The sequence below is a fragment of the Haliotis asinina genome, chromosome 14 (genome assembly GCF_037392515.1).
Source record: "Haliotis asinina isolate JCU_RB_2024 chromosome 14, JCU_Hal_asi_v2, whole genome shotgun sequence".
Taxonomy (NCBI): Eukaryota; Metazoa; Mollusca; class Gastropoda; order Lepetellida; family Haliotidae; genus Haliotis; species Haliotis asinina.
The window spans coordinates 52,062,028-52,088,086 of NC_090293.1; the positions used below are offsets into that span (position 1 = coordinate 52,062,028).

Consider the following 26,059-nt stretch of genomic DNA (forward strand, 5'->3'; position numbering starts at 1 on the left):
CATCCACTTACTCACCCTGTTAGTTTCTACACTTAATGAATTCTGGCCCCTTCATACATTCCACTTCCCAAACCCTTACTCCCGCCCCCGTGCTACCCGACTCTCTGCCTCCATCTCACCCCAGACCAACACCCCCACCCTAACCCAAATCCATATATTCCTGCCGCTGATCGCCGCCGTGGATCACAATTCAGCATCCTCCCCATTCACATGCATAATGATATAATGTGTAATAACTGTATTCTTAATTAATGAAGGGGTGAGGTAAGAACAGCTGAGATGCGCGCTGCCACATGGGCACCCCACGTGCACGGCTGGGCCAAGGCAGGTATATATACACACGCCGGTAGAAGCAGACAGTATACCGACTCTCTCCAGTCAGCTCACATCAAGCACTATGGTAAGTAGGATATATTTTCTAATATACTTTATTATTCTTTAATGTTACAATTTTAACTAATAATCATATGATGTTAGTATCTTGAATAGTCTACTGTTCTAATGTCTACTGTTCTAATGACGTCTACTGTTCTAATGACGTCCTTAATTCGAAATAAGCTTCAGGTAACATCTAAATGAAATGGATCGTCAGCTACACATTCAAGAGTATCGACACGCATAACAAACAATAGCAATATTTAACAGCCATTTTCCCTATATACTAAACGGAATTTTTGATGATAGTCAAGACTCTGGTATTTACTTTCTCTATATTTTAAAGACCCGTGTAGATCCGGATTATTAATGGTCTTCAGTAACCCATGCCTGTCGAGGAGCGGATGGTCAGGAACAATGGTTTGGTTGACATATGTCATCGCACGTATTCCAATAGCGTAGGTCGATGCTGGCGCATTTGATCACTGCATTGTCTGGTCCAGAATGGATTATTTACAGGCCGCTGCCAGATAGCTGAATTATTGCTGAGTGCAGCGTAAAGCTAAACTGGCTCTGTATTTTAAGAAAGATAGCGAATACGGGAATCCATACTCTATATATATTTTGTACAGTAACACTTCCTTTGGGAGTTAAACGGTAACGGTAGCTATATTATGAAGTAATGGCAAAAGTAAAACCAGCCTTAATATGAGCCGTGTATGTTATTTACTCTGTGAACGTGAATCTGCTGTCAACAGGGGTGATTTAAGATACACGATGATATATTATGATCATAATATGCAATGATATACTATGGTTATAATATATGATGATATCCTATGGCCATGATATATGATGATATGCTATGGTCATAATAAGAGATGATATCCTATGGTCAATATATGCCGTGATATCCTTTGAACATAGTATGCGATCATATGCGATAATATCCCAGCATTATGCGATGTTATCATATGATCACCATATGCAATGATATATGATCATAATATATTGGGGACTGTCGCGTTAAATACGTAGTTCAACAGATTCTCTGTGGGCTAATTTTCTGAACAATTGTACTCGTGTACTCGCACATCAACCGTTCATCAATTGGCCACGGAACTCTAGAATTGTCTGTGCTCATTTAGTTGGCGATACACAATTTTATGAGCGTCCTGGGATTAAACTTGATTTTCTACGTGGAACATGAATAATTAACCAGTTTCAAATAAATTCAATATTTCCAAATTTGAAATGAGTTTTAAAAGTGTTTAAGAAGGAGTGAGTTTCAAACATGCACATGGAAACCCAAGACGTTCTATGTTGTGTAGATTTCAGAGTAAATTATTCAGGCACTGTAACTGAGAAAATTCAAATTTTAGAACGAGAAAGACTTCTAGACAGTGTATAGAGTTAGCTTGGCACAAAATACAATAAGAAACACAAACCGATCACTATATGTGAAACACGTACCGACCTCACTATCTACAATTTTGCAAATAAAGGCTGCTTTATTCAGTACCATTGTGGCTAGCTTTGGTGTCCTGGTATTAAATACTGCACGTGTACATTTAAGAATGTTAGATGAAACACTTTTGCTTCTGTTATCAGAATGAATGCGTAAATATTTCTCTGACACCGAATAAAAAACAATATACATAATCTATTTTCAGGCATCCAAGACAGCTAAACCAACAAAGCCTACAAAGGCTGCAGCTCCTCAAATCAAATTGTCCAAGGACGAGATTGAAGAAGTCACGGAGGTGTTCGACCTTTTCGATTTCTGGGATGGTCGTGATGGCGCCGTCGACGCTGCCAAAACCGGGGACATGTTGTACTGTCTGGGCCTCAACCCTACCATGACCACCATCCTCAAGAACGGAGGTGTGGAGAAGTTTGGAGAGAAGAACTACAAACTGGAGGAGTTCCTGCCCATCTACCAGACCGTCATGCAGATCAAAGACACAGGCACTTACGCCGACTTCATGGAGGCTTTCAAGACATTCGACAGAGAGGGTCAGGGCTTCATCTCATCTGCTGAGTTGAGACACGTTCTGACATCTCTGGGAGACCGACTGACCGACACCCAGATGGACGACATCATCAAGTGCACGGACTTGAGAGAGGATCTGGAGGGCAACGTCAAGTACGAGGACTTCATCTCCAAGGTCATGGCCGGACCTCTCGCATAATTGTAATATAAATTATTATTTGTATTTCAATTAAATGACGATATGAGTTCGCATTTAAGATAATAGGACTACTGGTTTAACTTTTTTCCAAAAGGTTGAAGTTCAGCGTCCCAAGATAGATTACTGACAGCATTCATTGTCAGTATCGGTAATTTATAAGTCATCAAGCCCCTGTTGTTGAAGGCTGGTAATACTTCTACCCAACGGATATTAATTTCACAGTTAAGTATCTTTTGAGCTGTTCTGTGCCAATGTTTAGTGCATTGCAATTAGAGCCAGATTAAACGATGAATTCTAATTATGTTAATTGGCATTTCATCGGCTCAATATTAAACTGCTTTATGAATAAATTTATTTGAACCTAAACGTTTGACTTTGATTGTGCCAGGCACATTTACTCCAAATGGGGGCAGCGAGGTAGCCTAGTGATTGAGTGGTTAAAGCGTTCGCTCGTCACACCGATGACCCTGGTTCGATTCCCAATATGAGTACAATGTGTGAAGCCTATTTCTAGTGTCCCCCAAAATTGCTGGAATATTGATAAAAAGGCGTAAAACTAAACTCACCCACTCACATCTAACCCAAATCAAATGTATCAAGATTTTTACGTTCAGCAACACACATTACACAACATTTCCTTGCGTGTGCATAATTTGCTTTCCGACATTACACGAAGACCACCAGTTTCCAGGATTCGAACTCACTATTTTAGTGAAAGCGTTTCAATATGTCGGAATCAGGCATTTGTGATACAGAACAACACTAACTGTCTTGGTGACGTTACGATGTGTCGACTGACTTTAAAGGTTCTCGGAACACGTTTATATACCGTGTTTTATGTAACATGCGCCAGTATTTCGCTGAAGATAATATTCTAAACCGGTATACGACACTACACTATTGAGGAAAGTAAGTCTTCTTGGGTCACGGGACCGCTTGTTATTATAAGGAAACAACCTGCTTCATTCATGGTGCTATAGACGATAATTGCAAGCGTAGGAAGAGAAGGAGATGGTTACCTGTCAATGCAACACATCTATCCAATAGTCCTGTGGTCAGGGTGTCCGCTTACCACGCAGTAGGGCTGGTATCGAATTTTCACATAGGTACAAAGGTCTGTGAAACTCATTGGAGTTACTGAAGATCAGTTATCTCCCCGATCTTCAAGGGTCAGTTCTCTAGAGGGATGCAGGTAAGACGTTGAGAAAACCAATATTTACACTCACTACACCTGAATATAGTTTTCTGACGCTGTAGAAACATTATGAGTGGCTGACGTGTTAAGTCTAACGACGAACCCAATATGACTGTAATATGTGCTTGTCATCAGATGCGTGGCAGAACGCAGACTCTTGAAAATTTCCAGAGAACGTCGGTCACCGTGAATAAGACGCTAAACGCTCTTTAACGTGTGACCTTGAAAGAAGAAAATCTATTCTGTCGTCATCACAAAGACCTCGTATGTGTCACAATCACAAATACTAGAACGTCACGTACCTTCGCTGATGAAGCCCAGACATTCCGCGGTGCTCGACATATTGTTTCGAAGGCACCTGCTGGGAAGACCAAGAACAGTAAACGTTCACAACAACAGCTCAGCGTTACTAATTATGTCTGCTGTGACGTCACGCACCCAAAGAACGCTTCTGCTGGCGGGGACTGTGCCCAGTTTCATGAATGCTAATAATCGTATTAACGAGTGGGACAGTGGTAAGGATATGAAAAAAGGGGGGACATAGCTACCATTATAAAATGGGCTCAAACACATGATGGTTGCTAAAAATGGTTGGGCAAACCCTCAACACTGCCTAAATATAATGCTTTGCAACCTTTGCTTACACAACAAACATGGCTTGCTACGAGGCTGAAAAGACCAAGAGAGGGCAGCCAAGTATGACAAACATTCGCAACGACGTCATCAAGCTCACGGCTTCACTGAGTGTTGATATTGTCGCGTGTGGGTTCTCAGCCCCTCACCGGTCTACAGCTAGTTTATTCATTCGGGAAACACAAACCACTAAGTATGTGATTTTTGACGTGGCATTTTGATTTCTGAAGAAAAGAAAAGAAAATTTATTTATTTATTTATACCCTGGCCCTTTCAGCGATTTGTTTTGTGATACATCTGTAGTAAAACAATGTAAAACGAGGTCGTAAATTCTTCCCATGCAGCGTGTACATGTAGGCTCTCTCGAAACATAATTGAGAAGTATTTACACTTAAACCATGACCCCCGTGGTTCACCACTACAAATGAGTGCATAACACGTGTAGGGAACCAGCGGAATGAGAAAAAAACATTACAGGCGCAAGTAGTTGTTCCACAGTATCGACTACAACTAGAGTAACGGTTTGAACATCAGGTTATTAAAATGAGAACGAATGTTTTAAACCGACGTTGGTGTGGTTACAACTGATAGCATTTCACTCTGTCAAACAATTCCTCGCAATCTTATGCATGATTTATGGTACGGTGTTTGACGCTGCACTCACCAATAAACCAGATATAAGGCGCAGTGTGTAAATAATCGAGTCTAGATCAGACAATTCAGTGATCAAAATCTTTAGCACCGATCTACGCAACGAGGATACAACGACATGTGTCAACCCAGTCAGTGAGCCTGACAATCCGATACCGTTAGTCGCCTCTTACGACAAGCATGGGTTGCTGAAGGTCAATTGTATCCCGGATCTTCAAGGGTAAATCTGCTTGAGTTAATGGTGATGTCCTCGTCAGTCTATCTTGTTGTGTGAGACACATAAAAGAACAGATCCAGACTTGACAAATTGGTTGATTTCAAGTCATCCTTTTAGTTTCATAATGCATATGCCCATATTGGTATTATTATGATTCATATGTTATCAGTGTGTCAATAAATAAATATATCTGATTCACTATTAATGATTTCAGAATTTACATACAGTGGAAGCATTCACTGGGACTGAAGAAACGATCCGGTTTAGACAAAGTGCTGGATTACAGAGTTGATAGTAATTGTACAAGCCATGGATGGGGGCTGAGATTTTATGCCGGTGTTGACAACTTGCTGGGTTGGACAGATGCCGGTTTTGACAGCTTCCACTCAATATCCCTAACTATTTTTGTCTAGTCTATATTTATGATGTCAGTCCCTTTATTAGCTGATTTCATTCTTAACAGACCATCGCCATACATCTCACAGCTTACCGCGACATTTGCAGAATATTGCTCAAATCTAGACCAGACCTTCTCGTGTCATCTGGTGCAAGACATGTCAATACACACTAGATCGCTAGAATAAGGAGATCGATGCACACGTGCCACTGATTAGATTTACAACAGCATTAGATAAGTAAGATAAGGCAATGTATATTATATTTACGTGTCACCAAATGTAGATAAAATATTAGTCAGGACATGAGATGATGAATACAAAACACTTTCCAGCCATTCTTGACTTATGAGACACGACCAAATCCTTAAAATAAATGTATGTGAGAAAATTTGGTACACTTGTTTAGTTTGCATAGCTAAAAACAAACTTAATACACAATAACAAGGATACATATCGTCAGAATAAAAACACTACTAGTCTTAATACGTGTACATTTCCATTATAACATACATGTAGATTAAAAAATGTGGTTGGAGCCAATATTGAAAATTATGTGAATATTATAACATGAACCCGTGAAAGCTAATGACATAAACACCTGAGACAACATCAGCTACCCAAAGGTGTCGTCTACAAAATCAACAGCGACTGTGGCGAGGCATATGTAAGTGAAACCTCCCGGTCCATAAACATCAAAATCAAAGAACACTTATCATCTCAAACAAAATCAGATCGAAAATCAGCAATATCAGACCACATCATCAAATGTCCCAATCACAACATAATTTGGGACAACGTAGAGAATATTATCCAAAAGCCACAACGACTTCACCCAAAAAAAACTTGCAGAAGCAGTTCAAATCCATCAGCCATGTACGCATTGTTTTAGCTACAGTTACCATTGGCTTCCTCTTGTCACATCGTTTCCACCATCCATTGTTGTTAATCCCTTTGATTCATGCTGAGAAGTTGTTATTGCTTTGTCCCTGTTAATGTATATGGTCTGTTCCATGTTGTATTACTTCACTCTTGCTTCACAGTGGTATAAGGATCCATACCGAAACGTCGCATCATATGTAATATAGAAGTTATTATCCATAAATAATCTTACTTTCTTATCACTCATCAACTTCTAATAATGCCAATCAAACAAAATGATTTTACAGATATTGATCAAATCTTATCTGAACCCCTTTGGTTCAATCACGAATTCCAAAATAGTTATTGTCTTATAAGACATTGGTATCTCAAAGATATTCACTCTATACGAGAGTGTAATGACCATCTGTCAGTTAGTGAACTTCAGAATCAAAGGCACAGGTCTTGATTATAATCGCGTCATTTGAAACATAACTCCCAAAAATGGAGAGACACAAAAAGAAATATTCATTGTTTGTACATAATCGTTATCTTAACACATCATTGAGAGGTTTACTTTCAACACCAAAGACATTCAGATATTTCTATGCTAAACTTACAAGTCCTGAAACTTACCTCCTACATGTAAAAAAATATCCGACTGACTTCCACTATATATTTATCCATAATATTGTCTGTGCTAGAAACGAGTAACTGGGAACGACATTAGTCGATGATAACTTTGCTCATTTTGCAAGTTAATTTCAGAAAATCTGATCCATGTTTATTGAGAATGCGAACGTGTCAAAACATTGTGGTTGAAACTGAAAGAATATACTGAATATAAATCATGAGACACATTTATCTGGACGAAATATACAGTCTTAATTGGCGGAAATAATACTGATCTATTGAAATATATAAATCATGAGACACATTTATCTGGACGAAATATACAGTCTTAATTGGCGGAAATAATACCGATCTATTGAAATATATAAATCATGAGACACATTTATCTGGACGAAATATACAGTCTTAATTGGCGGAAATAATACTGATCTATTGAAATATATAAATCATGAGACACATTTATCTGGACGAAATATACAGTCTTAATTGGCGGAAATAATACCGATCTATTGAAATATATAAATCATGAGACACATTTATCTGGACGAAATATACAGTCTTAATTGGCGGAAATAATACCGATCTATTGAAATATATAAATCATGAGACACATTTATCTGGACGAAATATACAGTCTTAATTGGCGGAAATAATACCGATCTATTGAAATATATAAATCATGAGACACATTTATCTGGACGAAATATACAGTCTTAATTGGCGGAAATAATACCGATCTATTGAAATATATAAATCATGAGACACATTTATCTGGACGAAATATACAGTCTTAATTGGCGGAAATAATACCGATCTATTGAAATATATAAATCATGAGACACATTTATCTGGACGAAATATACAGTCTTAATTGGCGGAAATAATACCGATCTATTGAAATATATAAATCATGAGACACATTTATCTGGACGAAATATACAGTCTTAATTGGCGGAAATAATACCGATCTATTGAAATATATAAATCATGAGACACATTTATCTGGACGAAATATACAGTCTTAATTGGCGGAAATAATACCGATCTATTGAAATATATAAATCACTTCATGCTGGTAAAAAAATACATCCATGTATCAAGTATTTTAATAAAAGTTATCACTAGGTATGTTCGTGAAAATATTACGTGACATCTTCAAGACAGAAAAGTTTATTGCCAAAAATAAAAAACCCAAATATTACAATTTGACAGAAAATGGTCGTCATTTTTGTATACATTTCCATCATAATATTGAAGTAATTCCCAGTATATGTCATGCCCATCGACTACTGTCTCTTTGTGTACCTGTTCTGTTGCACTGCGTATTTTGTATATTTCTATCTACTGGTTTGAATGAATACAGAAAATAAACGCGTGACGTAGTGGCGCACAATAAAAAGGGAAAAAGCAGGCACAGAAAGAAAGTAACCTTCCCAAAGTATCTGTGGTGATATGAATTAAATGGACAGTTGAAATAGCAAGGAACATACTGTAGTATTTTAGTCATACCTTTATGTTCGTGTAAAAGAAGATTGAAAACATGCGGGTAATGAGTAAAGGTTAATTGGTCAGTAGTAAAATGAAGGTGATGTACGCGATTCATATAGCCATGCCAAATAAACGCAGAGGAAAGATACAACTTACACACTCTTTTACCTAAATGAGGGGTCAGGCGAGAGCAATGGCCTAATTCTATTCTGAGAGAGCGTGTTGATTTGCAGAGATGTACACAACACATTACATTTTAATATGCAAGTAATAATGAGTGACTTCAGCTGTATGCTGTATGTATCGGTGTTACAGTAATCATATAGCGGGAAACATCAGTTACTGGTTCAATGAATTGTTTAACTTTTTCGGTCTTATAAATGTGAAACACCTGAGAGCATATAGATGAGTTTTTTCGACGATATACACGCTATTACTCATTGTGTCAACTCCATTTCTGGTGTCCCGCGCTTGATATTGCTGGAATATTACTGGAAGCAGCGTAAAACTAAATATAACAATAAATAGTGGTAACCAAGACAATTTTCAGCCGTTGAGCGGTGTCTGGTTCTACTGAACAGCTAACACCACATCCCGTCTAATTCCTACCGTGTTTCGTCACACATAACAATAATTAATACACACTGCGAACCTATCGATATGCATCATATTCACATATGAAGACGAGCTAATCCGGCCTGATAATCCAGTCTTAGTGCCATCTACGACTTTGAAAGACATAGGTCATAGCCACCCAAACCAAACGCTGGGGATTACGGGGCCTTAGGGTCACATGTTATTGATAAATACAAAACTCCTTTCAGTATTGGACATTGGAAGATGAAGAGAATAATTTACTGGAGGCCTTACTTTTAAATACATGATTAACATGTATGTATTTTATTTAGGAGATAAACATCATGTGTTGGCCAATTTCCTGGTGTTATTGAGTATTTGAAGCACGGGAATGCATTTGGAACCGACGGCGTCAACACATGATGTTTATCGACATTGTAAACACAAAAGTAAACCAAAGGGTTTTAGTGTCTGCACTTGTTTACATCGAGTACGGGTACAGCAGTGAAGTGTCATCAGCAGGCCATTTCAGCTGGTTCCCATGGTAGCGTCTGGAGTTGCTCATTTGTGACGTCATTCTGACTTTACGTCACAATATGATTTGAATGACGTCACCACTGTTGATGACTCAACAAAACAATTGTTTACGAGGTCAATACGCAGTGAATAGTCTTGCAGTTTCCGGGAATCTAATACCATTTGATCATGTTTTTCAACCAATCAGATTACAGAACACAGTAACTTTTGGTTTACAATACATGTGAACGTATTTTATGGAAGACAAATTAACCGGCCACAGAGAGTAATGGAATTACGTACTTCAACAGGGACAAGGGTGAAAATAATTAAATACGTGCAAGCTGCCCGTCGGCCAGTAATGGAGCACAGTCTGAGAGAAACTACTCTCAAGAAAGTCGTAAAATTAACTGCTCTTGATATTCCTATAATGTCAGCTCGAATATTTCAAACATTTATCTACATGCCTCAACAAACATGTTCCATTGTGTAAAAGCAAGTTGTTCCCCGACTAAAGTTTGGAGTTATTGTCTAAATAAATCGTGTGTTTTGTGTTTTAAAAATATAAACCAGATGGATTAATTAAAGTTGTTCGTTTTAGTATCAACAATTAAGCCTCTATAGGCATAATAAGTAGAGAAACTAAAATTGCTGAGGTCAGTGGCTCTTGTTCGGTATAGGACGACAGGCACGCACAATGAGAGGTTAGTGTTGATCGGACAGTACAGTCCATACATGGCTAACAAAACCTTGCGTTATGGTTTGGAACTGCGTAATGCACTTTAACAGACATGGTGCTATCTTTAGCATGTGGTTAGTTGGCTTAGCCATCTCATGGACGATATACGCACAGTTTTTAAGGATGTAATGCCAGTTGCCTTTCTTTTCCTCAATTATCTTCCATGGCTCTTTTGAAATATATTTAAGGAGCAGACGATCGTTTTTCCGGTAGAGAACACCTTTCATGAAATGCGTATAAAAATTTCTGTAGCGATCGGTAACTTGAGAAAACAATATGGAAATGGAATTTATTCGGTAATGGCCGCTTGTTTGGTAATACCCGACACTCTTAGTTATATTAGAATATAAGATAAACATATACAGTTTTACCCCATGTTATATATTTGTTTTCAAGCATTGAAATACCTTCACCCGAACACTATAAAGATATCAAAACCATTCACACTTCAATATCACACACACGACATAAAGTACAAATATGATGCCAAAATATAAGGACCGCAATGCACTAAAGGCATCGTCCTATTGTGAATCCCCTTAGTGACATCATGTATATTATTAGTTTTGTCTATACATCTGAAGCTAGCATTTGTCTTAAAATGTCCTACTTAAAATACCATGCAAACTAATTAAAACTGATTTAAAACAAAACTGTTTATATTATCTAGACAAAGTCAAAGTGAATGCTATAATCCAGTTCACGCATGTGAGTATTTCTATATGTAAGGATTATATTGCGTCATGCAGTAGGTTATGTCACAACAGTAGGTTATGTCTACCTACCCATGCCCCTGCCACCCCATCCCCACCTCCGCCACAACACACACACACACGTTCTAACATCCCCCATCCCTCTTCCTACCACCCCGGTACCGTAGTTTGCCCAACCAAGCATGCTCCCCATTCAGATGTATAATGATATAATGTGTAATAACTGTATCCTTAATTAATGAAGGGGTGAGGTAAGAACAGCTGAGATGCACGCTGCCACATGGGCACCCCACGTGCACGGCTGGGCCAAGGAAGGTATATATACACACGCCGCTAGAAGCAGACAGTATACCGACTCTCTCCAGTCAGCTCACATCAAGCACTATGGTAAGTATAGAATATTTTCTAATACAGTTAATGATTATACAGTAGATCTTTAATATTGCAATTGGAAATGATGATGATGATGATGATGATGATGATGGTGATGATGATGATGATGATGATGATGATGATGATGATGATGATGATGATGATGATGATGATGATGATGATGAACGAGCGTGAAGTTGACAGATTTACATAGGTTAAACATGAAATGTATATGTTACTTACAGCCTAGACACTCAGGCGTAGCGATAACCAAAGTCAAAATGGTGACAATACTGTTAAGCATTGTTCTTTCCATTTGATTTAATATTACACATAGCAATAAAATCAGAGGTAATGGAGTCAAGACAACGTTCATGTGTTTCAAACATCAATCGGTCTTCCTCCCTGGAAGATTACACGGTGAAGGTGCTCTAAATGTGGTCACTCAATTTTATACATTACATGAATGCAGAGCCTAGTGTCGATATCAGCCATTGGTGTACACATGCTGCGACGAGGGCAAATATCATAATATATCAGTCGGGGCAGTCACTTTTGTGTTTGTTCCGTGTACGTTCTTCAACAGATCCCTGCAGAGCATGGGGGATGGGGGTGGGGGTGGTTAATTATTATTTTATTGTTCCCATGTGTTAAACATTTATCAAACAGCCAAGACGCCCGGTAGTTCACTTTGCTGATTGAATGGCTGTACACTTTTCACGATTGCTTTGGCACTGAAATAATTATGTTTTTATGTTTACTTCAATATCCTGACTGGAATGTGCAATTCCTACACTTTGTTAAGTAGCGAAGAAACCCAAGGCTGTTTAGTAATGTCTGTTTGGAGATACAACCACAGAAAAAACCTGTACAGTGAGGAAATGTTACTAAAGGAATATACAGTTTCTGGTATTATCTCGACAAAGTCCGTGAATACAAAATACAATCTCAGCAGGCAACACCAGACAGAGATCTTTCTTCCATTGTTTTACTATGTCAGAATGAATGAGTGATTTGGGATATAACGGTACCCTAGTTCCATCATGGTTTGTCACCTTTGAATTGGAGGAAAACCTGAAGTAATGCAGGTTGTAGATTTTCACAGTGTTGAAAGGGACGAATGATGCTGACAATCCCAGAAACACAATCGAGGTGAACTGTGAATTGGACAAAGTACATATTTTCTCAAATATTCAGAGGAAGCAACTCGGTGCGACATGAGTTGACACATGCCCTGACATTCATCATTACCATCCGCCCAAACTGCGCATGTGAAATTAGTGCAGCGTTGAAAACCGTGAGTTTTCATTATTAGTTAAGGCAGTTGTGCGTATGAATATAGTTCTGAAACCAGGACGGTTCCTGACGAAGAACCAGAACCTAGATGTTTGCATTCAGATGTAGTATTCAATTGTTATACATTCGTTTTCCTATTTTCCCAACTGAATAAACATAGAAGCTACAATACAAATTGATGAATGTTTTCAGGCATCCAAGACAGCTAAACCAACAAAGCCTACAAAGGCTGCAGCTCCTCAAATCAAATTGTCCAAGGACGAGATTGAAGAAGTCACGGAGGTGTTCGACCTTTTCGATTTCTGGGATGGTCGTGATGGCGCCGTCGACGCTGCCAAAACCGGGGACATGTTGTACTGTCTGGGCCTCAACCCTACCATGACCACCATCCTGAAGAACGGAGGTGTGGAGAAGTTTGGAGAGAAGAACTACAAACTGGAGGAATTCCTGCCCATCTACCAGACCGTCATGCAGATCAAAGACACAGGCACCTACGCCGACTTCATGGAGGCTTTCAAGACATTCGACAGAGAGGGTCAGGGCTTCATCTCATCTGCTGAGTTGAGGCATGTTCTGACATCTCTGGGAGACCGACTGACCGACACCCAGATGGACGACATCATCAAGTGCACGGACTTGAGAGAAGATCTGGAGGGCAACGTCAAGTACGAGGACTTCATCTCCAAGGTCATGGCCGGACCTCTCGCATAACTGTAACGGACTGCTGATATAATTTATTTTGTGTGTGTGATTAACTTGATCATTCGCATTTTATTGAAAAATGACATTGGTTTTATTCAAATATTTCGTAGAAGGTTTAACGCTTAAGATAAATTTCCAACGCTCCATCCATTATCATTACCTGATATTAGACATCATGTACTCGCTTTGCGCTTCATATGAAAGCTGGTAATAACTGCACTCACCCGCTTTACATGTCAACATGTGTATCGTCTTGATTGTCATTATGTGGTGCACTGCAGTCTCTGTCAGATTAAATAGTGAATACTAATTTGGATTTACGAGAATCACAGACGCTGGGTATTAAACTGCTTCAAGAATAAATTTATTCGAACTTGAACTCTTGATATTTATCATTTTCTCAGGTCATTGCCTGATGCAAATTTAGCTCAATCCACGTGTAGTAACTGGATGTCTTCTCTCATCCAACAAGATGTTAAGATCGAGGAATACATACGCTGATTTCATTTTTGTGCTAACGTTACGTTCAGATTGCACAATGCGATTTTCATGACCATTCATTTCGGAGACTACATCTGTTAATGCCACACTGACGCATAAGTATGTGCGGATGGGTTTAACTCCAGTTTTAAAAGTAATCCAGTTACCTCAGGATCAGGAGAGAAATAGTTTCCAAATGTTGCTAGCCAGTCGGGCTGCCTATGCCTAAAAGTTACTAGCCTATAAAATAATTCACTAGCCCGAACTTTGAATGTTGACACGGGTCTCATAAGCTGTTAAAACATTCTACATTGTATGACAATTTGGCATGATTTCAAACAGTGTCATAAATGAACAAGTTGGAGAGAGTGATACTTTTACAAAATGACCCCCTTAAAATTCACCAGCCAGTCGGTGAAGACTGTGGACAGTTACTGGCCCGACTGGATTTTACTAGCCACAGGCTAGCGGACCAGTGGCTGTTTCTCACACTGCTCGGGATGTGTCAGCTTTGTTTGGAAAGAAATACCGAATCAGTGAAGGAGTTGGATTTTACCGCTCAGCTAAAATCCGAAAGGACGTGAATGAGTCTGAACGTTTAAAAAATAGAATTACACTTTGAGTGAGTGAGGATAGGTCTACGTCTTCCCTAGTAGCATCCCATCCAGTGAGTGAGTGAGGTTAGTTTAATACCACACTCAGCAATATTCCATCTATATGGCCATATTAGAGTGAGTTTAGTTTTATCCCGCTTTTATCAATGTTCCAGAAATATCACGGCGGAGGACATCGTAATTGGGGTTCACACATCCAGCGTGGTTCGAACAAAACCAACGCTTTAACTACTAGGATATCACGCCCATCCTATTAGTGGGTGGGGTGGAGGTAGGGTGTAGCATAATGGTTAAAGTGTTCACTTGTCACGAGGCAGACCCGGGTGTTGTGCCCTTAAACGCACACTGGTCTGAGGTGCACAGAAATCATAAATAACAACCTGGTTTAATTCCTCGCATAGGTACAATATGTGAAGCCCATTTGTTGGTGTCCCCGATTTCTGGAATGTAGCTAAAAACCCCATAAAATGAAAGTCACTTACTCCTGTTAGACTTAAGGTTCATGTGGATACGCTAAATGCGTTAAGGTTAAAATGCCAATTAAAAGTCCATTCTGGTGTTCGTCTCTGCTATATTGGTGGAATATTAGTTAGAGTAATGTAAAACTATCCACTCGTAGATCTAACCCGCCTCTGCACAAACCCCACTCGAGTTATGGTCTATCTCATTATTATTCATTTGGGAAATGCTGAATGTCTAATGAATGACAAATGTCCTTCAATGTCTTGCAAATCGCACTTTGACATCGCTCGACTAGCAAAAACTCAATTATCTATATCGTGTTAGGTGCTCCAGGGAACATAAGCATTCACTTCATTATTCATAACATATTTTTTATGTTAGATCAAAAATACATTTTGATATGTATAGGTGATGTATGAATATGATGCACAGAAAAGGTAGAATAATAAAAAAAAAGTAATACATACAAACCTACGTTTGAGAATTCATTGGCATCTTTGCAGTGCATCTGATATTGAGCCAGCCTCGTGGGCACAATTAAAGCGTATGTCAGCAAGAGATGTTTCAGTAAGATCGCATATAACATCTTGAGAGAGTTGATCTATATAACAACAGTTAAATGTCAGAAATATCACATATCAGGAATAGTCTCGAACCCAGGTTGTTCCACGCGATCATTTAACACTTTAACAAAGTTATACACTGTCCTGAAACTTCACATTTCAAGAACTACACTGTCTACACTGAACTACACTGTCCATTGGGCTCAGCCGTGGTTGGATTTCGGGTACTTTGAATGGAAATCTGACCCTGTTTCGAGATCAGTAATGGTTATGCCGCCAGTAGTGATCTGATAAATCTCTGGTAGTGGGTGAGTGAAAAAAGAGTTGTGTTCATGTCTTTCATTTTGTAATAGTGAGTGAAGGAATGTTGTTTTCATCGCCGTGTTCAGCAATATTTCATGCAAATCAACACGCGCCCCGTTACACTGCGAAACTGAGTCAAACCAGTGGTTGATAGCATGGCCCATGACCCACCAGGGTTGAAGAGATCTGCACTGCAGTATATTACATACTTTGTACTATAAATCCGAGTGAGTGAGTTAGATGGTGTTGACGCGGCTTTTAGCACTATTCAAGAAATATCAGCATGGGACACCTACATATCTTACACCTGTGTGTCAGCACGTATTATTTGGTTCGATACGAACGATTCGCAGTTCCAATTCTTATGTTCACGAGTAACTCGTTTAGTAATGTCCAGTGTAGTGTGCGTCTTTGGGTGAACTAAATATATTTTAGGGACGGATCTGCAGGTCGAGTGGAATTATCTCCCTTGACCGGAAATGGGTTTGGACAAAAATGGCTGTCGAATTTTGAGGAAGTGATCGATTATCTCACACAAGGAAGGATATTACCAATAAACGGCGCTCCAAAATGTCGCGAGCAATGATTCCAAGCCAACAGAAGTTGGCTGAGAAGCTAACTATCCTCAACGATCGAGGAATAGGCATGCTCACACGAATATACAACATAAAAAAGGTAGGAAATGAAATTTCATGGACATAGAAGCTTCATTTTTGACAGATGGATAATTACTGGGTAATTCTTCTATTTTTGCTGCAACTGACGTGAAAGTAATTGAATGTTTGAGTTTGAAATTAAGGGAAACTGAAGATACTAAGTAAATGGCATATTGCATTCGGAATTTCTGGATAAAATGAAGCGGTGCGTAGTCGAATACACAGAATGATAGGCTAATCATACTCTGCAGGATCAAATGTTTTGAGCAAACCTCTGTCAACATTACAAGAAATTTGGCAGCACTGAGGCAAAATAGTCTGCATCACCATAACCTGTCGTCTCTTTTTCGGTGCGCTTCGTAGTACTAACTGAAGCATTTCCCCACCAATTAATTCAATCACAGTGAAACCAACTCAATTGTTCACATAGTAGGAAGTTATATTCCTTTGACAGTATATGATAATCATTGCTGCACAAGTAGAACCAGTAGTTCGTAGACCGCAGTTGTATGTGCACACTCTAATCAGTGTATGCTTAAGTTTAGCTGAGAGCAGTCTTAGTTAAGCTGTGCATATATCACATTGCAGTTCTCAGCTAGCTTTAGTTAATGTAGTAGCTTACTTCTTTTTCCTTCCAAATTGTGTGGTATTTAAGAAAATATCATTTGATTTAATTAACAGATTAATCACATATACTATGAACATGATAAGTGACTCAGTCATGGTTATTCAGCCATTAGACATGTTAGAAGGTAAAGTGGGGTAGAATAAAATGCCAAGAAATGATCACTGTATCATTTTCTGTTATACATGTAGTTACATTTACATGTTTCACATGGACCTATGAGATCATTATGGTAATCCAAAAAAAACACCACAAATTTCATGGAAAAAATCACTAATTGGCCATCATCATTAGCGTGATCAGTGAGAGATGATTTGTCAGTCTACGCATCACACTAACATATTTGTTGCAGATGCTTGGCAATAATGAAAACAAGCCATCGTTTTTGTCAGACAAAACCATGGAATCAGCCATCAAGAGCATCCTGAAGAAGTTTCCACAGTATGACATCAAACAGGGCCAGGTAACTCACACAGTTCTACTTGACAATGTTCATAATGTTTATCATGCTCTAACAGGAGAAAACTGGAACAGGCTGGCACTGAGTCAGTGTTTTTTTATTGTCTGAAATAAACGACACATGGTTTGATGAATCTCAGACAGGGTTCAGTAAGGCTGCAACAATTTGGTTCATCAACATGATCAAAAATCAAATCTGACACTGTAGTTTCGATTTTCAGTGGGCATTATCTCTATTTTGATTTGATACTTGAATACCTATTTAGATTATTTCCCATGCAGTCAACTTAATTTTGACTCCAAGTCGAGCAGTTTCAATCCCTAGAACATGTAGAATAAGGCAAAATGTGATTGGTTGACACCAGGCTAATTATCCAATGAGAATTCTTAGTAGATGTCACGAAGTTGGTAATGGACTTCATGCTAGAAAGACGAGTTAAGTGAAATCTCATTTTTTACTTGTATGAAGAATCAAATTGAAAATGATCGAATTGAGGATCCAGTATCGAAAGTCAAATCAAAGCGTAGTCTAGGTGAATCACTGACGACCTTGTGCTCAGTACTAACACAATGAAACCAGCATGACCCAGGCTACAACAAGTATCAGCACACTCATGCATATTGCGAACTCAAGATCCATTTTAGATGTGGTTTTCACAAACTCTTGCTTGTCACCTATGGGATCGGGTGGTCCAGCTTGCTGACATGGTTAATGCATGTCATATCTCAGTTACCTCAATTATTTCAAAGATCAAGGCTTGTGATGTCAGTCCCTATATTGGTTGAGTTGTTTATGATGAATGATTGCATAGTCTCAAGAATATTGATAAATATAGCATTCAGAATCCACCACAGGCATATTTGCATGAGGTGCTCAATCACACTCATTCATAGTTCTGTCTTATGCCATTTTGCCAAGTGAATTCTAGCAAATGTCTGTTACATGGCTGCTGTACATTGTAATGTTCAAGTGGATTAAATGTCAAGTGAGGTTATTTCAAGTCTTTAGTCCTGTTAATGATACCAACTGTTATGTTGAAATCTGACCATGTCTTAGTTAACAATGTGCATAAATATTACTTCTCCCCACCCTCAGGTCTTGGCTCTTACTTTCCCAACCATAACCCCAGAGTTCTGCTTTATCCTACACAAACCTACTACTACTCCTATCCTTTATTTCAGCTAAATGTCGTCAACACCATGAAAAGTGAAGTTACCAAGTCCCTGTCTCTGTATTATTACACCTTTGTGGACATCTTGGACTTCAAGGTAATGACTTATTCACATAGGGGTAGAAACTAAACACAAAGAACTTATTTAAATCCCACAGACAAATCTCATGATTGAATCATGTATGAACCCCGATCTTAAACCTTTGGATCATATCTGGGACATGATTGGTCGTTGTGTTCACCAAAGGGATCCTCCTGTACAGAACCTGGTCCTTGGAAGCTGCTTTACATAAGGAATTGCCTAGACTTTCAGAGGATCAGGAGGCTGACAGGGGTATGAGGAGGAGAGTGCTGACTGTCATAAAGTCACAAGGAAGTTACACTCAGTATTTACCTTGAATTGTGTAACACACACAAAATGACATTTTGATTGTTCACATTTAGCAATAACTTCAACATTAGACATTCAAATTCCATACTTCTGCAGACATGCTTTTGTATGAAAATCAGTCTTGTTTAAAATCAGCAATTGTCTCCATTAAATCCAAATGGATTCCAATCATGTTGTTATTTTGGATGAGTTAAAGGTACATATGGGTAAAAAAAACAACTCATGCTTTCCATTGTGGTCACCAGAAGACTTTTTATGTATGTGTTGAAAATCTATCGACCAATGAAGGTCTGGGGTAAAATAGGCCTTAAGCAACCCATGCTTGCCAGATAAAAGGCAGCTCTTCTTGTCGTAAGAGGCGACTAATGGGATTGGGTGGTCAGGCTCATTGACCTTGTTGACATGTCATCAGTTCCCAATTGCACAGATCAATGCTCATGCTGTTGATCACTGGGTTGTCTGGTCCAGACTCAATTATTTGCAGACCGCCACCATATAGATGGAATATTTGCTGAGTGCAGCGTAAAACTGAACTCACTTACTGAAAATCTATCATTGCAAAATATCACACGGGGATAATTAATTAAGTTCTTTGTGTATGTAACATTATTGAGGAGATTCAGCTGAAACTTTCTTTGCATTTGGATTACACTTTGAACTGTAAACATTGTTATTACGTCATGTTGACTCTGTCATAACTATTGGTAGCTTTGTTTCTCCAGAGACCATATAATAGATCTATTATATGGTCTCTGGTTTCTCTTTACAAACTGCTAAGGGCCTGCACTGAGAAAGACTGTTTAAATAGATCAATAAGTTCATTGATGGGAAGAATTTTTGATGTTTACGGATATAAAAATTATGTAGTTGATAAGATCTTTCATTAGCTGTCAATAGGAAGTGAGTTTAGGAGGGGTGGGTGGGCTGTTTTTAGTATCAGTTCTGTTAACGATATGTTCTAATTGTTCTGTTTTCTTAGGACCATGTGGTGGATCTGCTCACAACGATAGATGCCTGCCAAGTGCACATGGATATTGTAAGTACCAGCTCACTCACTGTCACCTTATCATGAAGCTTTCAGCTTTTATTTGTTTGATGCTTTGTGAAGGCCCTAGACATGAAAGTTTAGGAGTCATCATGACACCAGGGTGTCATGAGAGGGAGTCATCATGACTCCCTGGTGTCATGGGAGGGAGTCATCATGACTCATGGTGTCATGGGAGGGAGTCATGGACATGTTTTTGGGAGTCAACTTCAGTACGGAGCTTTCATCGAACATCAACTGTGATTGTTTAATAACAATGAAAAAACAAGGTGCAAAGTCTTGCTGACTTGGTTTACACATGCCATTGGTTCCCAACTGCACAGATCAATGCTCATGCTGCTGATCACTGGTTTGTCTGATCCAGACTCGATTATTTATAGACCACCACCATATAGCTGGAATATTGCTGATTGCAGCATGAAACAAAACTCATTCACTCATATTTTTTTTTGCAGACTTCAAACTTTGACCTGACACGGAACTATCTTGACCTGATCTCAACCTATGTATCAATCATGATCCTGGTGTCCAAGGTTGAGGACAGGAAGACGGTGCTGGGCCTGTTCAATGTGGCACATGAATTCCTGCATGGAAAAGGGTGAGATACAGTGCTCAATAGTTGAGTGGGCTGTAATGATTTCTTTAAAAATGGTTTTGAGAGTTTGTTGATAGTGTGACATTGTTCCCATGCGATGTGGAATGTTAAGATTATTTCATTGATATGTGGTCCATACTGAGTTGTCTGCTGCTGTTGTTACGTGTTTGGAGTGTTGTTAAGTGGGCTTTAGGACAGTAATTGTGTATGCTATGTCTCCTGCATGTCTGGGGCCGTGAGTCAGTTGTGTATCATATGACAGAAATTCATACAGATTTCAAGGTCAAAGTTACTAAGAACAAAAGTTCGATATATGAATCTGCCTGGTTGTCTGTGTAATGCATGTAATGTAACATTTACTGATGTCATTAGTCAAAACATGTCTTTGAACATCCAAAGAAAACAAAACTGAAGCTGTGTTTATCATTTACTTATGACGTTATCGAGCTGGTGGTTGTTTCAGCGATCACGCATATCCTCGTCTGGGTCAGATGTTCCTGGACTATGACATGCCCATGAAGAAGTTGTCGGAGGAGTTTGTGCCGCATTCCCGTGTAAGTAACAAAATGAGATCAGGTAGAATGGGGTTTAGTGTGAGGTGAAATGAGGTGAAACAAGTTTATTCTTTGGTGAAATGGGTTTATTATTAGGTGAAATGGGTTTATTATTAGGTGAAGTGTGTTTATTGTGAGGTGAAGTGGGTGTAATGTAAGGTGAGATTAAATGGGTTTAAGTTGAGGTGAAGTGGATTTAAGGTCAGGGGAAATGGATTTAATGTCAGGTGAAATGGGTTGAAATGTAGTTGAGATGAAATGGTTTAAGGTGAGCTGAAATTGGTTTAATGGGAGGTGAGGTATGGTGTGAGATGAGATTAAATGGTTTTAATCTTTGGTGAACTTGGTTTAAGGTGAGGTGACATGGGTTTTGAAATGAGTTTAATGTGAGCTGAAATGGGTTTTAGTGTGGGGTAAAAGTTGGTTTTATTCTGATTTGAAAGTTGGGTTTAATGTGAGAGGAAGTGACAATGTTTATGTGAAATGGTTTTGATGTGAGGTCAGGTGAAATGTTTTATGTGAGGTGAAATAGCTTTTAGGTGAGATGAAATCTGTTTAACGTGAGATGAAATGGGTATAATTTAGACAAAATTGGTTTAATGTTTGGTGAAGTGGTTTAAGGTAACATGACATGATTTTAGGTTAGGTGAAATGGGTTTCATGATAGGCAAAATTTTTTATTGGAAGGTGAAGAAAAATTTGTTTAATGGCAGGTGAGGACAATTACAGGTAAAACAGGAGTTAAATGAGCTGAAATGGGGTTTAATCGGAGGTGAAGTGAATATTTGTTTTCTTCCAGCAAGATGATTTGCCTCTTATCAATCATGCAGTATATGTAAAGTTGCATTTTAGAATTAACAATTCTTATAATTGGCTTTGAAATTATTTACAAAGGTCAAACTTATAAACAGAAAACTGACATGTCACACATGGCAACCTAAGTCAAAGTCATTGTGAAATATACAGTCAGACACTTGGTTATCAATATGACAACAGCTGAATTTCATAATGGATTGTAAAAGGTTTGTCTACCCTGTTCCGTGCAAGTTTGATAAGACTGGACACATTTATTTTGGTTCATCAGTTCCTGATGCCAGCTCTACTGTCGCTGCATGATGTCTACCCTCGACGGAACCTCCCAGCAGAACAAATGCGGAACCATCAGTTTCTGAGTCTACTGTCAGAGCCTTCCAAGATGTCCACTGTTCCCAACACAGACATGGTGGGTTCTCTGTCACTGACTGACATCTAGTTCATCATAGTGAGGCATGGGTCAGAATTTGACTTTGAAATTGTGTTTAACCCATCTCTCAGGCAGGGGTAAATATTTAGGGTCAGGACCCCCTGTCCAAAATAAGTAAGCTACACAAGAGACTAAAAAGGCTAATCCTTCCTCAACTCTATTGTCACATTGTCTTTTAGCAGGAACAACTGCACTGGCATTTAATAGTGTATAACAACGCTTTAACATTAAATAATTAAAAATTTATATATCAAAACATTCATACACATCTTCCATCATGCTTTAGCCCTGCTTTGTTGTCTGTTTCAGATTCAGTGTGAATACCATTCTCTGGATGTAATGGAGCGATGGATTATATGTGAGTGTTTCTCTGATTCACAAGTGTCCTTTGGAAAGAGAGTCTGCATAGCATTGCGTACAACTATTTGTATCATGTGCTCCAGTGTCAAAGATATTGTATGGCTTCAATACTGTTTAGTATTCAGAAGTTTTTCATTAAGTGTTTCATGGTTCGATTTTGCTGCCAGCAGAATGTGGCCTGTCTTGGCAAGAGATGCCAGCCTCTACGATTTTATCGTAGTCACTACAAATTTTAGCTTCAAACTACACCATTATGATTCCACCAGAAATCCTAAGAAATCTGAATAAAATGCATTAAAATTCAGATATATAGACAAAAACATATATTTTTAACGATGAAATACATTTTCGGATTTCATGTACCTTCCATTCATCATATTTAATGACATATTTGAACTGGAATGACTGCAAGTAACAAACGTAATTTTAGCAAAGCTTATTTCAATACCATTGCAATTTGACGCATTTAGTTCCTGCAGAAATAATTTAACCACGTGACCATAATATCATTCATTTTTTCTCAGAATCCATCATGATTTTGTTTATTTAGTTGAGTACAAATTTTATGGCCAAACTACTAATATTGAACATTGAAACTACTATTTGCAACACTATGGGGTTGGCATCTCTATGTTGGCTGTGTTACAATTGTCTTGATGTTGCTTATGTTACAGTTGTGCTGATTTTGATTGTGTTACATTTGTGCTGACATTGGTTGTGTCACAGTTGTGCTGATGTTGGTGATAGTTGTATTACAGTTTTGCTAATGTTGGTTACAGCTGGATTGATGTTGGTTGTGTTACGGTTGTGCTGATTTTGGTTGTGTTACTTCTGAGCTGATGTTGGTTGTGTTACAGTTGCATTGATGTTGGTTTTGTTACAGTTGTGCTGATGTTGGTTGGGCTACAGATGTGTTGATGTTAGTAGTGTTACAGGTGTGCTGATGTTGGTTGTGTTACAGTTTGTTCATGTTGGTTTTGTTACCGTTGTGCTGATGTCAGTTGTGTTACAGTTGTGTTCATGTTGGTTTTGTTACAGATGTGCTGATGTTGGTTGTGTTACAGATGTGTTGATGTGTGTGTGACAGTTGTGTTGATGTTTGTAGTGTTACAGTTTGGCTGATGTTGGTTGTGTTACAGATTTGTTGGTGTTGGTTGTGGTACAATTGGACTGATGTTGGTTGTGTTAGAGTTGTGCTAGTCTTGCTTGTGTTACAGTTGTGCTAGTCTTGCTTGTGTTACAGTTGTGCTTATGTTCTGTTACAGTTGGACTGATGCTCTGCTACCAACATGTGTCAGAGGCGAAGGCGTGGGACCTCTGGAAGACCGCCCTCAGCTCTGCCTACATCATCCAGCTGTGTCGTGATGAGGTCCTACACATACACAGCTACGTCGTCAACTTCTTCGACAGTCTCAAGGGGTAGGTTCTTGCACCCCTGTTACAGGAAACATAGAGCATGATCAATTTCACATAAACTAAAATCTTGAAGCCCTTGCATTCACATCAGTTTACAGTTTCTGTTCATCTATAAAGAACTGAAAAGAGGCCCCTGGTGGGTGATCATCAGATATTTCAGCTTTCAGCAGGGAAGATCTTTACAATGACTGACATGTTTCAGACACAACATCCAGCACAAGCGAGTGACGGAGGTGAAGGAGTTGCAGACTCTAGCATTACAAACTGCGTGAGTACCACAACACGATGCAGTTTCCTTCCTTGTTGGTTTTCATGCCCCCTTCACAATATTCAACGCATATGACAGCAGCGTCCATGTACCCTGGACCAGACAGTCCAGTGACTAACATCATGAGTGTCAGTCTACATGATTAATCCCACATTTTTGGCACCGGTACTCTGAAATTCCTCTTGCCAGAATTCAGAAGGCTCTTATGGTAATTTTGAGATAGATCGTATACACAGTAATATTTTAACATTATACCTGGTCTGAGGACTCACAAATAACGTATGGACAGCAAAGGTTACTTAATTGTATCACTTTGTAAGTGTTTCAGGTATGTGTGTATGACAATGGTTGTAGGGTGCATGTCATGACTTGTATCTGTAATTTCAGGCCTGCAGTGCATCGTGAGAGACGGAAGTTCCTGCGTACCATGCTGCGCGAACTGTCTCTGGTGTTTTCAGACCAGCCAGGTTTGCTGGGGCCAAAGGTGAGTATCACATTCAGTCATCAATATTCACTGTAACATACAGATAACTGTTATTGTGTGTCCAACATTGAAATTTCACAAGGCAAATAATAGACAAGGGCTAATGATTGTACACAGGGTTTGGTATCTATATTGAAAATCTAATCATCAAAGTTAGGTATATGAAAATCTGGATGTGTGCAAAGAGGATTATTGTATAAATAGTAGATATGATGACCAACTTGGTGTCAAAGGCATGTTTGTGGTCACTGGCGGGTCCAATCCACAGACAGACAGACAGACAGACAGACTCACACATGCACACACAGACACATACACACTCTCACCTTTTGAAATGGCTTAAGACCATATTAAGTTCAACTTCATGTTTTGCATTAGCGGAGCCAAGGTGGGTCAGGGTTCGACATTGTCTCCCACCCTTGAAATTTCATGTATCCGCCCATGGTGGTACAATGGACTTTACTTGCATAGAGCTAGGAATGTCTACTAACATAGTGTTTATGTTTCAGGGCATGTTTGTGGTACAAGGGCTGTCAATGGCCCGGGATGAGATCCACTGGTTGCTGCGACATGTTGTCAATCCCCCATCAAAACGTCACAACATAAAGCTCTCCCAAGAGGACTTCTATGACAGGTGTGTAAACCGGTGTCTGAAACCCAGTTTCAGACATGGGACAACTGTGCCACTTTCAGGACTTTTGATTTTAGGCTCTGCTAAATTTGCTTATCAACATCAGTGTTTGAAGTTATAGAAGGTTCCGTCGTATCTGATTTCAGCATTGTTCTTATCTATATGACCCGAAGAGTCCTTTTGT

The 26,059-nt window shown here is 39.0% G+C and overlaps 3 protein-coding genes across 8 annotated transcripts in view; all 3 read left to right on the forward strand.

Moving 5' to 3' along the window:
* Nucleotides 1–354: 354 nt before the first annotated feature.
* LOC137261971 (myosin, essential light chain, adductor muscle-like) lies at nucleotides 355–2,927 on the forward strand. Its single transcript, XM_067799776.1, has 2 exons — nucleotides 355–400; nucleotides 2,049–2,927. Exons 1-2 carry the CDS (start codon nucleotides 398–400, stop codon nucleotides 2,565–2,567), a joined length of 522 nt encoding a protein of 173 aa, XP_067655877.1. The 5' UTR covers nucleotides 355–397; the 3' UTR covers nucleotides 2,568–2,927.
* Nucleotides 2,928–11,525: 8,598 nt separating this feature from the next.
* LOC137261972 (myosin, essential light chain, adductor muscle-like) lies at nucleotides 11,526–13,887 on the forward strand. Its single transcript, XM_067799777.1, has 2 exons — nucleotides 11,526–11,571; nucleotides 13,045–13,887. Exons 1-2 carry the CDS (start codon nucleotides 11,569–11,571, stop codon nucleotides 13,561–13,563), a joined length of 522 nt encoding a protein of 173 aa, XP_067655878.1. The 5' UTR covers nucleotides 11,526–11,568; the 3' UTR covers nucleotides 13,564–13,887.
* Nucleotides 13,888–16,447: 2,560 nt separating this feature from the next.
* Nucleotides 16,448–26,059, forward strand: part of LOC137262224 (nck-associated protein 1-like) — a 43,740-nt gene continuing 34,128 nt past the window's right edge. For all 6 annotated transcript variants that reach the window (XM_067800017.1, XM_067800018.1, XM_067800019.1 and 3 more), the window contains exons 1-12: nucleotides 16,448–16,651; nucleotides 17,610–17,720; nucleotides 18,899–18,985; nucleotides 20,259–20,315; nucleotides 20,780–20,922; nucleotides 21,383–21,473; nucleotides 22,558–22,695; nucleotides 23,026–23,074; nucleotides 24,342–24,495; nucleotides 24,695–24,760; nucleotides 25,148–25,244; nucleotides 25,754–25,878. In XM_067800017.1, coding sequence (XP_067656118.1) covers nucleotides 16,547–16,651; nucleotides 17,610–17,720; nucleotides 18,899–18,985; nucleotides 20,259–20,315; nucleotides 20,780–20,922; nucleotides 21,383–21,473; nucleotides 22,558–22,695; nucleotides 23,026–23,074; nucleotides 24,342–24,495; nucleotides 24,695–24,760; nucleotides 25,148–25,244; nucleotides 25,754–25,878 — 1,223 coding nt within the window. In that variant the 5' untranslated portion in view covers nucleotides 16,448–16,546. The remainder of the gene's footprint in view (nucleotides 16,652–17,609; nucleotides 17,721–18,898; nucleotides 18,986–20,258; nucleotides 20,316–20,779; nucleotides 20,923–21,382; nucleotides 21,474–22,557; nucleotides 22,696–23,025; nucleotides 23,075–24,341; nucleotides 24,496–24,694; nucleotides 24,761–25,147; nucleotides 25,245–25,753; nucleotides 25,879–26,059) is intronic.